General features: G+C 41.5%; 1 protein-coding gene and 4 non-coding genes across 5 annotated transcripts in view; 2 read left to right on the top strand and 3 right to left on the bottom strand.

Annotated features, from left to right (window-relative positions):
• Positions 1-2,471: 2,471 nt before the first annotated feature.
• Trnat-ugu (transfer RNA threonine (anticodon UGU)) lies at positions 2,472-2,545 on the bottom strand. Its single transcript has one exon. It is a non-coding gene; the product is annotated as a tRNA-Thr (tRNA).
• A 257-nt stretch (positions 2,546-2,802) lies between these two features.
• Trnat-ugu (transfer RNA threonine (anticodon UGU)) lies at positions 2,803-2,876 on the bottom strand. The gene has a single exon. It is a non-coding gene; the product is annotated as a tRNA-Thr (tRNA).
• A 257-nt stretch (positions 2,877-3,133) lies between these two features.
• On the bottom strand, positions 3,134-3,207 carry Trnat-ugu (transfer RNA threonine (anticodon UGU)). Its single transcript has one exon. It is a non-coding gene; the product is annotated as a tRNA-Thr (tRNA).
• A 184-nt stretch (positions 3,208-3,391) lies between these two features.
• On the top strand, positions 3,392-3,465 carry Trnat-ugu (transfer RNA threonine (anticodon UGU)). The gene has a single exon. It is a non-coding gene; the product is annotated as a tRNA-Thr (tRNA).
• Positions 3,466-14,262: 10,797 nt separating this feature from the next.
• LOC126235623 (uncharacterized) overlaps positions 14,263-16,817 on the top strand; it is a 232,988-nt gene continuing 230,433 nt past the window's right edge. The window contains exon 1 of the mRNA XM_049944335.1: positions 14,263-14,696. Within this exon, the coding sequence (XP_049800292.1) occupies positions 14,507-14,696 (190 nt within the window). The 5' untranslated portion in view covers positions 14,263-14,506. The remainder of the gene's footprint in view (positions 14,697-16,817) is intronic.

Here is a 16,817-nt window from a genome sequence, read left to right as displayed (position 1 = left end):
TGTTTCATTACAGAACACGAAGCAACTTTTTGAGAACGCTTACGAAAGACAATACCACACACGAGCATCTATGATAGGACAAAGAAAGCGGATATCCAATGAGTTTTGAAACAAGAACCACATTAGTGAAACATTTAATAAGGTGAATATTAAGAACGGAAAAGGCTTCCAATGCTTCAGCGCACTTCATTGTATTCTTGAAGGTAGCGTAACAACGACCTGAATGATTCACAAAAATCGTCTACTTCCAGTGGCGCCACAACATCTGGTGTAGATGCACTGCAACAGACAACCGATCACTGACCTTGATGAGCAAGCCTTTGTTTTGAGTAGGCCTGAAATTGCCACGAACAAAGTTTAGCCGGAACCGTCAGCTACCAAGTTCATTCCGCGATTCGTTCATTGCCCACCTCACTGCGTCTGGATCTACAGTAATCACACCTACATGGTTAAAATTGGTTTGCGGGAAGCAAATTGGTGGTGGGGTGTGGGTTGGGAGCTTACGGCGGAGCTGTGTTAAAAAATTCGCTAGCACTTTGTGAAGTAAGCTGCAAATTAATCTACACCTACCTCAGTACAGCGTTCAGCCCCGTAGTATGTAGACGACGTTAAAAGCAGCGTTGAAGAAAACCATCGTCCATACTTTGGATTCCATAGTCCGTGCACCACAGGTAACAAAATGAACCTGTAAATCTGTAGTAATAACGGGCAAAAGTGGATGCTTCCTTCCTTCACTGAAAATGTCCGCTTCACGATACTAATGTTTTTCATTGTCTTTTAGTTATGGTGTCAACAATCCCGCATTTAGGTCAATAGCAAGTCTACTACTAGTTCATGCAGCTTGTATCACACGCGAGACAGCCAAAAATGTACTAAGTCCATCCCGAAATATTATGGGATTAATACAGTCAATACTCTACTATGAAATGAGTTTCAACTCGGCCCTGTTCAGTGGATTCTTCAAAGGAAAATGCTCGCCAAAAAATGTTCTGCAAATGCATACTGAACATGCCACGCAGCAGTCTTCACAAAGGCCAATAGTTTCACACGCGGTTTTCTCTACAACAAACACTCCAAAATCTCTCAAACTTCACAGAACTGTCCGTAAAGGAATCTGCTTGCACGGCGATGTAAACTGAACGCGAAATAACAGTCACTTCTTCATTTTACAAATAACTTTTTCGGACACGTCTAACATGAGCTTCTCGTGCGACAGCTAGTCCACGACTCTCTCAATGACCTGAAGGTCATATAACTCGTTCCGATACTTGGGGAAGACTTTACTCTGATTGGTTGATCAAATGAACAGCCAATCAGATCAATCTTTCAAGATCATATTCGCGTCTAAACTGTTCTGAGTCAATAACTAGATCAGATTCATTGGCGTCACTTCGACAAGCAAATTATTACTGTAATGTTAATTAATTGAGACTAAACGACAATTAATCTTGAGATAACTCTAGAAAAACATTACCCTACCTAAAAACTATTCTGACTGCCTTCTTACAAAAACAAGCACGCTTGGACTTAAGTCATCAGCAATGTGGGTACAAACATCTTTCCCACACTATGAGTGCATAATGCATTACATGAAATTGATCTTGAAATTTAACGTATGTCTCACATACACGCACGCTCTCACTCGCTCTCATTGACTCCCACAATGACATAACACACAAGTAATAATTTTGCTTGAATTTTATAGGGCAACGGCCTTGCCGCAGTGGATACACCGGTTCCCGTGAGATCACCGAAGTTAAGCGCTGTCGGGCGTGGTCGGCACTTGGATAGGTGACCATCCAGGCCGCCATTAGCTGCTGCCAATTTTCGGGGTGCACTCAGCCTCGTGATGCCAATTGAGGAGCTACTCGACCGAATAGTAGCGGCTTCGGTCAAGAATACCTTCGTAACGACCGGGAGAGCGGTGTGCTGACCCCACGCCCCTCCTATCCGCATCCTCCCCTGAGGACGACACGGCGGTCGAGTGGTCCCGGTAGGCCACTCGTGGCCTGAAGACGGAGTACCTGAATTTTATATTACGATAATGAAAATTAAAGTTTTAATATGAAAATCTTCTGCAAACTGAGAGTTCTGTTTATGTTTTCAAATAATACCAAAAGAAACTAGTATAGTTCCTAACTGAATTTAATTCCCTAAGTGTCAGTTTTTGACTTTTTAAGCAATTTTCTTTATCTCCAAAACTATTATAGGTAGCGGTATCAAATTTTGACACAAATTTCTTCTGAATAACAAAAAGTCATGTACCAAATTTGGAATAAAAAAGATAAAATACAACGTAGTTATTTAGTTTCTTAGGTGAGCCGAGTAAGTGATTTTAGTACACGCCACAGTGGGCAGTCTCACGGTCCGCTTTAGCGACAGATGTGGCTGTAATAAATGATGACTAACTGACAACCTCAGCTGCTGACAGGTGTTGTTGTTATACCTCGATGTGGACAGCTGAAAATGTGTGCCTCGACCGGGACTCGAACCCGGGATCTCCTGCTTACATGGCAGACGCTCTAACCATCTGAGCCACCGAGGACACAGATGAATAGCGCGACTGCAGGGACTTATCCCTTGCACCCGTAAGAGTTTGGGCAACCTGTGCGCATTCGCACAGACAAAGGTCAATGGCTGGGTAGCCTTTACTATATATACAAAGACAGTAACTTGTTCTCGAAAGAACAGTTATTGTTGATGACCGTGCAGCTTTTCCCTGAAATAAATGATGACTAACTGACAACCTCAGCTGCTGACAGGTGTTGTTGTTATACCTCGATGTGGACAGCTGAAAATGTGTGCCCCGACCGGGACTCGAACCCGGGATCTCCTGCTTACATGGCAGACGCTCTAACCATCTGAGCCACCGAGGACACAGATGAATAGCGCGACTGCAGGGACTTATCCCTTGCACCCGTAAGAGTTTGGGCAACCTGTGCGCATTCGCACAGACAAAGGTCAATGGCTGGGTAGCCTTTACTATATATACAAAGACAGTAACTTGTTCTCGAAAGAACAGTTATTGTTGATGACCGTGCAGCTTTTCCCTGAAATAAATGATGACTAACTGACAACCTCAGCTGCTGACAGGTGTTGTTGTTATACCTCGATGTGGACAGCTGAAAATGTGTGCCCCGACCGGGACTCGAACCCGGGATCTCCTGCTTACATGGCAGACGCTCTAACCATCTGAGCCACCGAGGACACAGATGAATAGCGCGACTGCAGGGACTTATCCCTTGGAATCGCCAGCGCGTGCGCGAGTAATGAGTGGGTGGCAAATGTCTATAAGGTACAATACATATGTAGAATTGTGGACAGTTGGGAATGTGAGTCTCACGGGAAGCGTGCAAGGGATAAGTCCCTGCAGTCGCGCTATTCATCTGTGTCCTCGGTGGCTCAGATGGTTAGAGCGTCTGCCATGTAAGCAGGAGATCCCGGGTTCGAGTCCCGGTCGGGGCACACATTTTCAGCTGTCCACATCGAGGTATAACAACAACACCTGTCAGCAGCTGAGGTTGTCAGTTAGTCATCATTTATTTCAGGGAAAAGCTGCACGGTCATCAACAATAACTGTTCTTTCGAGAACAAGTTACTGTCTTTGTATAGATGTGGCTGTGACGCATACGCCGAATGCTACTATACTGCAGGCTTCCAAGACAGCTTGCCATAACGTAACAAACTGCAAAAGTCTGCAGTCGCGTAATAGCTGCGATGCTACAAGCTGAACAATAACTGTGAACTGGAGAAGAGAATTGTGAAGTGAAACGAATTGTAATTTAATATTTAAAAGAGCATGTTAGGTATCATTCTAAATAACAACCCTGGAATCCTTCTAAAATAAAATTAAAAAAGAAATTCTGTCTAGACACTTTAAATGCAAATTCTCTAAAGAAGACTGCTAAACTAAAACAACTAAAAATACTTTTGCAGGAAAACAAAAATCAGATTTTAACAGTTCAAGAATCAACGTTCCTAGATGAAAATGTAGTCGATACTTGTAACTATAGAATCTTCAAAAGCAAACCAGCAATCCAAATTATGAATCAGTTGCCATTGTTGGGTACAGCTTCCTATGTTCATAACAGTATAATAGGAAATGTTACAGAATTTAAATCCATCTCAGAGACGGTATCTTCCTTATCAGTTAAATGCAAAAACAAGAAAATACACACTTGTTAGTTGCCATGCACTAATAAATGAAGACAACAGGAAAATCCACAAAAAGCAGAGAAATTATGGGACTCTTTAGAAACTGTAATATCTAAAATTCCAAAGATGAACACTATATTATAATCAAGCGACTTCAGTGCACAAATAAGGAGAGAAAAGAAATTTAGAAATGCAGTAGGACAATTCCCAGCTCGTAGAAGAACCAACGACAATGTGTGGGGCGGCGGGTGGAATTAAATGTTGAATTGTAATGTTTTGTTTGTAATGTAGAAAAGATGCATTTCCCTGCCGTTTAACCATGTGAGGCGGCGGGTGGAATTAATTGTTCCTATTATTTATGCTGTCTTTTTCCGTTCTCAACACTGGCTCTCTAACTACAATATTGGCAACCAGAAAGTGATTAGCAATACGTGAAGACTGTAATTAGAATTCCTAGTGCCCACTTCATCTGAGAAATACACTTATAGCTACAGCTTAAAGCTCTGAGGAATTAGGAAATTGTCTGGGATTCATAATCAAAAACGATCGCGAAAAAAAAACGTACGATATATTCTGAAAGTCACAGATGAAAAAAAAAAAAAAAAAAAGGAATCCACACAATCTGACTAACAGAGCAGTTCAGAGTCTAATGCGCTGATGCACTATAACTGTCCAAATTAAATGTTTCAGTGAATGCTCGCCATAATTTGATGATTAGGTTCATCAAACGCCACGCTAAATAATGGTAGAATGTCTGTCCCGCGACGGCACGTGAAAAAACAACATACGCAAATTGAAGATAGATAATTAAAGTCGTCCCAGAATTAACACTTCTCTCGAAAATGATTTGATGGTTACGCGTATCCCGAGTAACTTAATACGGCATCCGAGGCTGTTTATAGCAATGATACCGACGCGACGCGACTCCCGACACAGATGGTGTGCTATTCAGCCTCTGGAGAGAACTGGGGCCTTCCTTCCTCGCGCAGCGTTCTTATATATAAAGCCGCGGTGCGGACGGCTAAGGGAACGCCTGATCAAATTGGCTTTCCCGACTAGCCGCTGTGCTAGTAATGCACCACATTAAGTTATTGAATATTGGTTCAAATGGCTCTGAGCACTATGGGACTCAACTGCTGAGGTCATAAGTCCCCTAGAACTTACAACTACTTAAACCTAACTAACCTAAGGACAACACACACATCCATGCCCGAGGCAGGATTCGAACCTGCGACCGTAGCGGTCGCGCGGTTCCAGACTGTAGCGCCAGAACCGCTCGGCCACCAGCGGCCGGCAGTTATTGAATAAATCGTAGCTTCTTTTGCTGATGGCAGTTGAAGCTCTCAATTTAAATGCGCAATCAGCACACAGGTAAGTAATCATAATAAAAGTTTGACATGGCTAAGTTAAATATTTTGGGCGAGAGAATTAATTTAATTACACTACACGCAGTAGACGAGCTCTGAACTTGCCCTTTGGAGATACGCTATCGCTATAGTTTTATAGTTATTCAATTGAAACTTCTCACATCTTTATGATTATAGCGGATCTCCCCTCTACTTAAATTTAAACATCCTAGCCTTATTTATTAGCCTACTTAATCTATCTTGCTTCCTTAATTTTTAAGACAAAAACCAGAACATCATGAATTTCCACTAAAATTTTAATTTGTGAGATCCAAAGTACTGTTTCTATTAAATAATTATGAAAAAGGAATCTAAATATAAATTTTTAAGTCTCTAGCTCTTTTCTGTTGCGCCAATGATTTTTACAGAAAAACGTCCAAATTTCGAAAAGGGTGAAAGTTATTAAACTGATATTCAACACATATTGATTTAGTGTTGCTCCTGACATCCTAGAAACGTTTCAGGTTATTTACTTGATTTTTAAAGTATTGTGCAAAATTTGACGTCAGAGCTAGTTACAGCGGACTAGGCTGGCACACAATGGAAAGACTGATGTGAATTTATTACGGCGTGAGTAGGCTGCTTCCCTACATCACCCTCTACTTAATTTTTTTTAATGTTAATGAACGAAAAAAAAAATTTAATTACGACAAGGGAAGCAAGAGTACAGGTTAACTCCCTATGAAATATTAAAATTGAAATGTAAACATATAGAAATATTAAAAGAAAACTGATTACCTACTTCAATTATTTAAGTTACTGGCATGTTCACTGCCTCTTAAGCAATATTATCCCTCAAAATTTAAGCAAAATCAATGAAACACTTTGGCATACCTTTACGGTACCTTTTATTGATAAAGTAGAAGGGAGATCCGCTATAATCATAAAGATGTGAGAAGTTTCAATTGAATAACTATAAAACTATAGCGATAGCGTATCTCCAAAGGGCAAGTTCAGAGTTCGTCTACTGCGTGTAGTGTAATTAAATTAATTCTCTCGCCCAAAATATTTAACTTAGCCACATCAGACTTTTATTATGATTACTTACCTGTGTGCTGATTGCGCATTTAAATTGAGAGCTTCATCTGCCATCAGCAAAAGAAGCTATGATTTATTCAATAACTTAATGTGGTGCATTACTAGCACAGCGGCTAGTCAGGAGAGCCAATTTGATCAGGCGTTCCCTTAGCCATCCGCACCGCGGCTTTATATATAAGAACGCTGCGCGAGGAAGAAAGGCCCCAGTTGTCTCCAGACGCTGAATAACACGCCATCTGTGTCGGGAGTCGCGTCGCGCCGGTATCATTGCTATAAACAGCCTCGGATGCCGTATTAAGTTACTCGGGATACACGTAACCATGAGATCATTTTCGAGAGAAGTGTTAATTCTGGGATGACTTTAATTATCTATCTGCAGTTTGCGTATGTCGTATTTTCACGTGCCGTCGCGGGACAGACATTCTACCATTATTTAGCGTGGCGTTTGATGAACATTATCATCAAATTATGGCGAGCATTCGCTGAAACATTTAATTTGGACAGTTATAGTGCATCAGCGCATTAGACTCTGAACTGCTCTGTTAGTCAGATTGTGTGGATTCTTTTTCTTTTTCTCATCTGTGACTTTCAGAATATATTATACGTTTTTTTTTTTCACGATCGTTTCTGATTATGAATCCCAGACAATTTCCTAATTCCTCAGAGCTTTAAGCTGTAGCTACAAGTGTATTTCTCAGATGAAGTGGGCACTAGGAATTTTAATTGCAGGCTTCACGTTTTGCTATTTACTTTCTGGTTGCCAATATTGTAGTTAGAGAGCCAGTGTTGAGAACGACAAGAGACAGCATAAATAATAGGAACAATTAATTCCACCCGTCGCCCCACATATGGATAAACGGCAGGGAAATGCATCTTTTCTACATTACAATTCAACTATATTAAATAACAACATTAATTTCCACCAGCCGCCCCACAGATTGCATGAGGCTAACTAGTTTGCGTCGAACTTCTCACCTGCAACTAATGACAACCTACATTAGAAAACTCCCAAGAAAAGCTAAAATGTGGATATCCTCCAACCCAATGTTAGAACAATTTCAGTTACATCATGTGACTATTTCGCGAAAACGTACAATGGAAATTACGAGTTTAAAAGTGGTAAGGAATGGTGAATTTGATTCTGATCATTACCTATCTAAAATCATTCAAACGCCTACCTAAGAAAGAACAAAGAAAGTCTCGAAGGTTAATAAAACATAATACATACATGCTTACTATACAAAAATGAACCAATTGAAAACCATCAAGACGAAATTAAAGTGACTAAACATGGCAAATAGCAAAAAAAATCCAGAGCAATAAATAATGCCGCACAGAAAACATTTGGGTCAATAAAAAAAATGGAAAATATGGTGGAATGGAATATGCGAAGAAGCCAGTGGAGAGGACTAAACAACTAGACAAATGGAAATTCTCAAAGAAAATTGAAGATTATGATCAATTTAAACAACAATCATAGGAAACAGCCAGGTTAACCAGAGATACCAAACGAGCCTTTGAAAAGGAGAAACTCGTGGAAATAGACAAAATTTTTTAAAAAAATAATACTCATGGCTTTTATCGAACTTATGAAGAAATTACAGGGGTACCAAACTGCAGACGTTTGTTTCAAAAATGAAAACGTCACAACTGGGTTAATCAATACTGAAAATTATGAAATACTAGAAAGATATTTTCATCAGCCTTTGGGCTGTCCTGAACCAAGTAAAAAATGGGAAGTCTCAGATATTAATGAAAATTTGAAACAATATTTACCACAACTACATAAGAAATTGAAGACACTGAAAGGCAACAAAGCTGTTGGAGAAGATTCTATTACGGCTGAACTTTTGAAGTGGTCCTTGCCAAATAAAACAAATGAGCCAAATTTAGTCTTTGAAAAAATCTGGAAAACAGAAAAAATCCCAGAGGAATGGAAAGTTGCACTGATACATCCACTCCACAAAAAGTAGTAAACAAGATGTAAACAATACAGAGGAATCTCTTTACTGCCGGTAGTATATAAAGCAGAACAGAAACAAAACTTGGAAGTCACTTAAGTGAATACCTAGGTGCTTTTAGGAAAGGAACGTCATCCTCAGAACAAACATTTAATGTCATGCCAGTAATTTGCCATAGATTACTTAATTCAAAGGACATATTAGTTATGTTTGTGGATTTGAAAAAGGCTTTTGATTCTTTTGACAGAGAAACTATAGATAATATAATTCGAGAATTTGGCTTTAAGTCTAAACTGTCAACCCTAATCCGTGAAACACTTACAGATACAGTCTGTAAAGGAAAATTTATGGAAGAAATTTCACAGACTTTCGAAATTAAACCAGGTGTACGACAAGGTGACGGCCTATTCCCAATTCTTTTTGATAGTGTTACAAAAAAATAGTAACAATTCGGAACGAGAAACGTATTGAACTCAACATCTCGCCTATAAGGTTAGGAAGAGAAAACAGAAAGATCGAAATCTACTGTCTTGCGTTTGCAGGTGATTTTGCTATACTTTCTGAAAATGTGGCATCTGCTATAACACAAATAAATCTCCTGAAACTTTGTAACAAAAGGATGATGCAAAATTGCTGGAAACAGATATTGGACAAATAGAGAGGGTAAAAAAAATGAAATATCTAGGAGAGATAATCCAGGAAAATGCTTTGGAAAAATCTACAATAGAGGAAAGGTTGCATAAAATTGGGAGAGCGTATGGTATTACCAAAGACCCCTACAATAAAAAATGCAAAAATAAGGCATTACAACACCGTACTGATGCCAGAATGTCTATATGAAACCGAACGCCTGTCATTAAACTATAATTTAGATAAAACAGAGGTACTTGAAAGACGAACTATAAGGAAAATATTAGGGCCACAAAACACAGAGGAAGGTTGGAAATTACGAAGTAATAATGAAATATACCAAAATAAAGAAAATATTTCAAACGTAATGTGTTTTGGACATTTATTTCGAATTCAAAATGGTTCAAATGGCTCTGAGCACTATGGGACTCAACATCTTAGGTCATAAGTCCCCTAGAACTTAGAACTACTTAAACCTAACTAACCTAAGGACATCACACACACCCATGCCCGAGGCAGGATTCGAACCTGCGACCGTAGCAGTCCCGCTATTTCGAATTCAAGACAGCAGAATAAAGAATAAGATTTTCAAATATTTGTGGTGTAAGAAGTCCACAAGAAGTCGAGTCAACGAAGGGAAAAAGGATTTAGAAAGAAACAATATAAAAACAGAAAATATAAACAACAAAGACGTCTTTCGGGAAAAAATATTGAAAATAGGATTCCAAGGCAGGGTAGCTAAAAGACTGGTTCAAAATGGTCTGAAGACAGAAGGAAGGAAACATAGTGAACAGATGAAAGTACACTGGAAGAAAAGAAAAGATAAAAGAATGAAGAATTGAAATTGGAACATGGTCTTCAAATGGCCTATTCACAGTAAAAAATAAATAAATAAAAATTCGCCAAATCCTGAGAAAGCAAACGAAGATGGTTATTATAAGTAGTCACCATCAATAGACAGAAAATACATTGTGATTTAGACTGCCACTTTTTATTCTTATACTAGCTGAGTACCCAGCGTCGCCAAGGTATGTATTAATTCCAATCTTCTATTAGTCCATATCCTCCTTAAACTTCTCTCGCCGTCCATGTCACCCTTCGCGCCTTCTCTGCCCATTTACTTCTCTCTCTCTCTCTCTCTCTCTCTCTCTCTCTCTGTGTGTGTGTGTGTGTGTGTGTGTGTGTGTGTGTGTGTGTGTGTGTGTACATCTGTTCCTCCCACCTCACACTGTTCATCTCCTCCTCTTTTCTCTGTCCATATCCTCCCCTTTTCTTTCTTTGTCCATTTCCTCTTCCCCTTCCCATTGCACGTCCCTACTCCTCCTCTCCCTGCCTGTCTCTTCCTTTTTAGTTTCTCATCCTCACCCCTGTCAATTTCTCCTTCCCCTCGCTCTGTTCATCTCCTCCTCCCCCTCTATGTGTCAATCTCCTCCATCCCCCTCACTGTCTGTCCATTTCCTCCCCCCCCCCCCCCTTCTATCTCCATGTTATCACACCGACCCTAAAAGGACGCTGGTGGTTCTTATCCTCTATTTCTTTCTAGATCATAGCTAACAGGTGTTCCAAGTTTAGTTGAAATCGTTCCATGGTTTTAGGATGAAATTTTTACCTGTGGCCTAGCCGCCGTAGACACACGTCAAATGTATTTCAAATTCATTGAAGAGGCAAAGAAACTGGTACACCTGCCTAATACCGTGTAGGGCCTCCGCGAGCACGCAAAAGTGCCACAACACAACATCGCATAGGGTCGAATAATGTCTGGAATAGTGCTGGAGGGAATTCACACCATGAATCCGGCAGGGTTGTCCATAAATCCGTAAGAGTACGAGGAGTTGGAGATCTCTTAATGAACAGTACGTTGCAAGGCGTACGAGATACACTCAATAACGTTCCTATTTGCGTGGTTTGGCGGCCAGCGGATATGTTTAAACTCAGAAGAGTGTTCCTGGAGCCACGTGTGTGAAATTCTGGACGTGTGATGTGTCGCAGTGTCCTGCTGGAATTGCCCAAGTCCGTCAGAATGCGCAGTGGACATGAATGGATGCAGGTGATCAAACAGGATGCTTACGTACGTGTCAGCTGTTTAGAGACGTATCTAGACGTTTCAGGAGACCCATATAACTCTAGCTGCACACGCCCCTCACCATTACAGAGCCTCCACCGCTTTGAACAGTTCCCTGTTGACATGCAGGGTCCATGGATACATGAGGTTGTCTCCATGCCCGTAATCGTCCATCCGCTCGATACATTTGTGTTGTGCAGTCATCAATGGTACACGAGTGGGCCTTCGGCTCCGTAAGCCCATATCGATGATGTTTCGTTGAATGGTTCGCACGCTGAAACATGTTGATGACCCAGCACTGAAATCTGCAGCAATTTGAGGAAGGGGCGCTTCTGTCACGTTGAACGATTCTCTTCAATCGTTGCTGGTCACGTTCTTGCAGCATCTTTCTCCGACCGCAACGATGTCGGAGATCTGATGTTTTACCGTATTAATGATATTCAGAGCACACTCGTGTAATGGTTGTACGGGAAAATCCTCACTTCATCGCTACCTCGGGAGATGCTGTGTCCCATAGGCCGAGAATGACACCACGCCCAAACTCGCTTAAGTCTTTATAACCTGCCATTGTAGCAGCAGTAACCGATCTAACAACTGCGCCAGACACCTTTTGTCTTATATAGGCGCTGCCGACCGCAGGGTCGTATCTGCCTGTTTACATATCGCTGTATTTGAATACGCACCCTATACCAGTTTCTTTGCCGTTTCAATGTATATTTGATATATTTTCCCACGTATCTGTTTACATATATCTGTATCATTAGCCAATTTCGCCCTGAAATTTCATTTTTACGCAGATAATAATTATCCTCCTGAATCATGTGTTGTACTGTGATATATTTTCATAGGTACCTTCAGCGTGTAGTGTAACGATGCACATGACTCAATGATTTTTTGTTTGAAATATGACCATGTGCAGACTTCGTCACCTACGTCGCTTACAAAACACTTCAAAAAATTATTTAAATTCTTTTAAAGTTCTCTATAAAATATTCTTGAACGAAACTGTAATTAAAACTGCTTCAGTTGAGTCGTTTGTGCCGAATTACGTCACTCAGTCCAACTAGTTTGCGCAAACTTTTGAAATTTAGATGTCGTTTGTTTCTTCTTGGAAATTATATTCTTGCAAGTTATCTAATTTTTCCCGTATTAAAATCAGACTGTAAAACCCTTAATATTCAAAAATCGAAATCAAACTCTTCTGAAAATTAATATCTTGGGAAAGGAAAAATTCAGTAATAATTCTTCCTCAATATAACTCTTCATAAATAATTCTCGAACACGTATTTAAGCTTTCGAGTATACACTGTTTTATTGTCTTCGTATATGCTACATACAGATGTGAACATCAGACTCGACAAAACAGAACTGAACGAAATACAACATGAACTAACAATTCTGTGACGTCATTACAATGGAAAATTACAAATTTTTTATTTATTTGAATGTTGGAGTTTCGACGGAACAACCCGGTCACAGGATCTTCTGCTGCTCTTTGGCCGTTGACCCGCGACATCTAGTGGCCAGCAATTTTCTTTCTGGTTCCGGCAGTGAAGATGCTGTTTCCGAGAGTTGCGCTGCTCTCTCCAAACATGAAACATACAAAACAAAAAATACAAAACTTTAAATATTTTACAAACATAACAAAATATTACAAATACATATACAAAACACTAAATTAAACTTATATTTACCTGCAGACTGAGCTGATCCTTGTGGATGGATGACGCTCTAATTTCGCGTCCCATTACAAGCGGAATATGTGGATTGTGTCTACGCTATACGCTGCGAACAGAGCTGGTAGTAAAGAAATGATAAATTGAAAGGTCGTACATGAATGCGTAGTTTTTCACACACCTCAGCACTAGACGTCGTATCTCCTGGAGAATGTCTTAAAATGATATATTTTCATAGGCACATTCAACTTCGTAAGTGAATACTGGTCCTGGCGGAGGTTCGAGTTCGAGTCCTCCCTCGGGCATGGGTGTGTGTGTTTGTCTTTAGGATAACTTAGGTTAAGTAGTGTGTCAGCCTAGGGACTGATCACCTTAGCAGTTAAGTCCCATAAGATTTCACACACATATGTTTTTTTTATGCCAAAAGTTTTCCAAATACTGTTAGTAGCAACGAAGGAATAAATTTAAAAGCCGCGCACGAGGCGGCAGTTTATTACACATCTCAGTGTCTATCACTTCTGTTGCACAATGATATAATTTTGCTCCTACATTCAGTGGTATATGTGACTACTGTCTGAAAAAAGTGTCGCGAATACATTTAGCAGGAAAGAAGTAATAAGTGAAAACGTTATGCTTCATACGATAGTTTTACTGCATGAAGAGCAAATATGTAGTAACCAAAAACTTTTTTTCGTTATTACTTTTTAGGGGGTGTCAGCGGGAAAGAATTTCGTAAAGGTTTGAAATTATGAGTAAGGACACTAAGTACTCTCATTTTCATATAGTGGAAGACTAGATTAAAGCCATTCGCATATCGTGGACTACACTGGCCTTCCCCCCCCGCCCCCCCCCCCCGCCCCCACCCCCCCGCCCCCCCGCCCACCCCGCCCCCCACCCCCCCAGCCCCCCCACGCCCCCCCCCCGCCCCCACCCCCACCCAGCCCCTTTCATAGGCCGGTGGTTCTTATCCCCACAGGACTTTCAGACAGTAAGTGATATATGTACCAAGTTTGGTTGAAATCGGTCTAGTAGTTTGGCAGGATATATACGACCATGAATTCAGAAGCTCCTAGAAGGTACTGGCCTGCAAACATGTTCTAGTCGCAAGACCAAGTTTTTGTTTCGGCGAGCACAAAGTAAGAAGAATAAAAATGTAAAGTCATCTGACACGTGCGAGCCCGGGCGGTCGCGGTCCAGACGGCAGGTGCAGCTCCCTCCCACCAGAGGCCAGCAGCGTCGCCCCGTCACCCCCGCGCCCTGCCGCCCCGCCACGCGGCGAGCGCGTGGGCGGACACACGACGCGCGTAGCGTAGCCCTCAGTAGACCCTCGGCCTCCGAGCGCGTCGCAGAGCTCTGGCGGAGGCAGCCTACGGCGTCAGCTGCCGCTACGCACGCACTGCGCTCGGAGGCTTCCGCGCCTCGAAACTAATGGCACGGCGTTAGACTGTACTGGCTCTTTTCGCTTTCAGAGTGCCGGCAGATACGATATCGAGTAGAGCAAATGAGCCCTTTACACCACCACTGCGACGCGGCTGCGACACCTGTTTATTTCTGGTCTCCGTGACAACCGATCCGGGAATGGGGAAAGGCGCGTTGTGCTGCAGAAAGCTGTTGATCGTGCTATGCGTGTCCTTGCGAGGTGGTGCGCTCGGAGGAGCGTTGTCGAGTGACAGGAGCGACCAAGATGAGCCCACAACTTGTGCCGGCGTGAGGTCCATCTTCGAAATGAAAAACGTGTCAGTGGAGCTGCCAGATGCACCGATAAGCGGTAAGTTCGTTACATCCTCTGGAAGTTTTTTGGGTAGCAGTCGTATGTTGCAATGTATATTTCTTCTCGTAGTGGGTGCATGACAACAAATGACACAATGAAATATTTGGCTTTACTGGTCTCGAATATATTTAGAAACATTTCTTACGAGTACTAGTCCACATTTGAACCAATTACGTCATGAATGTAGGACTTCGAAAGCTATACGCGTGTCACCCATCGCTCCTACAATTCCAACAACGCGTAATGTTATTCCAGAGAAGTCTTTCGCAGCGAGGGTTCGATTCAGTATGATTTTTCTTGGGTTTGTCGCAACATCGTGGCGTAGTATAAAATTATCTGTCTTTCGGCTATTGCTGTAGGCAGTCTTCGATGGGGTGTCGACAGTGTACAATGGAAGATTAGAATTAAAATCATGAAATTATTTTTACATTTGGTCACCCTTTCAGCTGGTTTGTACAGGGCCCCAAGTACTATGCAAAGATAACTTTATTCTGCTATCTCCTTGGGTTTGAAATTGCCAAGACTGGGAAGCGTAAGAAGCAGGTCTTCTGTAATTCCCTTATTTTAAACCAGCCATTCGTCATTAAGGTGGTTTGCGTACAGAAAAGACTGTTGATGAGAGGAAATCAGTGTTTGCGCAACCTTATGATAATCAATCCTGTTAGTTTTTAGAATTACATGCAACCTTCGACTGTCGATGTAACAATGGTCAGCGATACATTCCGAAAATTGTCGTGCGCTACAGTTCACGAAATAGCATATGATGATGCAGAAGAACGTCGCAAGACACAGTGGAGGAAAGGGAGAGAAAGAGGGGGGGGGGGGGGAGGGTAGTGAGGTGCACTCTTGTAATACGTGAGAAACCAGAGAAATCAAGTTTACTTTTACCGACAAAAGCAGCACAGCGACTGTTGGAATCAACTCGGCTTCGTGTTAAGTGGGGCTCGTTTTCGCGTCCGACCAGACTCGGGTTTCTTGTAGTTTCGACTCACATACACCCTCTGTCTGTGTTAGTCTCCTATTCCATCCCTCTTATTCACTCTCATTTCTTCTCTTTGTGTTTACATGATAATAGCTCTGCGCGCTCGCTCCATTGTGTGTGTATGTCTGTGTGTGTGTGTGTGTGTGTGTGTGTGAGAGCGAGAGAGAGAGAGAGAGAGAGAGAGCGAGAGAGAGAGATAAGAAGTTTGTTCGCTGTTTATTTGCAATTATTTCGCACACATTTTGTAAACATACAGAGACGAAAAATTAAGAAAAAGGAGCAACTAAGCGATAAAGTGTTTTGGGGATGGTATCGACAGCTTTTGTTGCAAGTACTCATAAGTGCTTTTGCAGCGACGTTCAAAGATGCCACGACTGAAGGAAACACGAAGTGAACGACGCGGATAGTCAGTATTACGAATGCAAATGCCTAACTAACAGTACTTCGGTATGTTTAACAATCGCTGAGATAATCTTTCCCTGTCGACCAAATTACGTTGTATCACTCGCAGTGTGATATTTGAAAAGAAGTATTGTATATTTAACAAGACGTACTGTGAGCGTGAACTCTATGGCTGGTCTCGGCGGAGGTTTATAGTCCTCCCTCGGGCGTGTGTGTGTGTGTTTGACCTTAGGATAAATTAGGTAAAGTAGTGTGTAAGCTTAGGGACTGATGACCTTAGCAGTTAAGTCCCATAAGATTTCACACACATTTCAACTTTTTTTTGCGAGCGTGAAGTTTAAATAACACTTTATTGTTGTTGTGGTCTTCAGTCCTGAGTCTGGTATGATGCAGCTCTCTATGCTACTCTATCCTGTGCAAGCTGCTTCATTTCCCAATACGCACTGCAGCCTACATCCTTCTGAATCTGCTAAGTGTATTCATCTCTTGGTCCCCTCTACGATTTTTACCCTCCACGCTGCCCTCCAATACTAAGTTGGTGATCCCTTGATGCCTCAGAACATGTCCTACCAACCGATCCCTTCTTCTAGTAAGTTGTGCCACAAACTCCTCTTCTCCCCAATTCTATTCAATACCTCCTCATTAGTTATGTGATCTACCCATCTAATTTTCAGCATTCTTTTGTAGCACCAAATTTCTAAAACTTCTATTCTCTTCTTGTCCAAACTATTTAT

Source organism: Schistocerca nitens, chromosome 2, assembly GCF_023898315.1.
Source record: "Schistocerca nitens isolate TAMUIC-IGC-003100 chromosome 2, iqSchNite1.1, whole genome shotgun sequence".
Classification (NCBI taxonomy): Eukaryota; Metazoa; Arthropoda; class Insecta; order Orthoptera; family Acrididae; genus Schistocerca; species Schistocerca nitens.
This window is presented reverse-complemented; position numbering and strand designations above follow the sequence as displayed.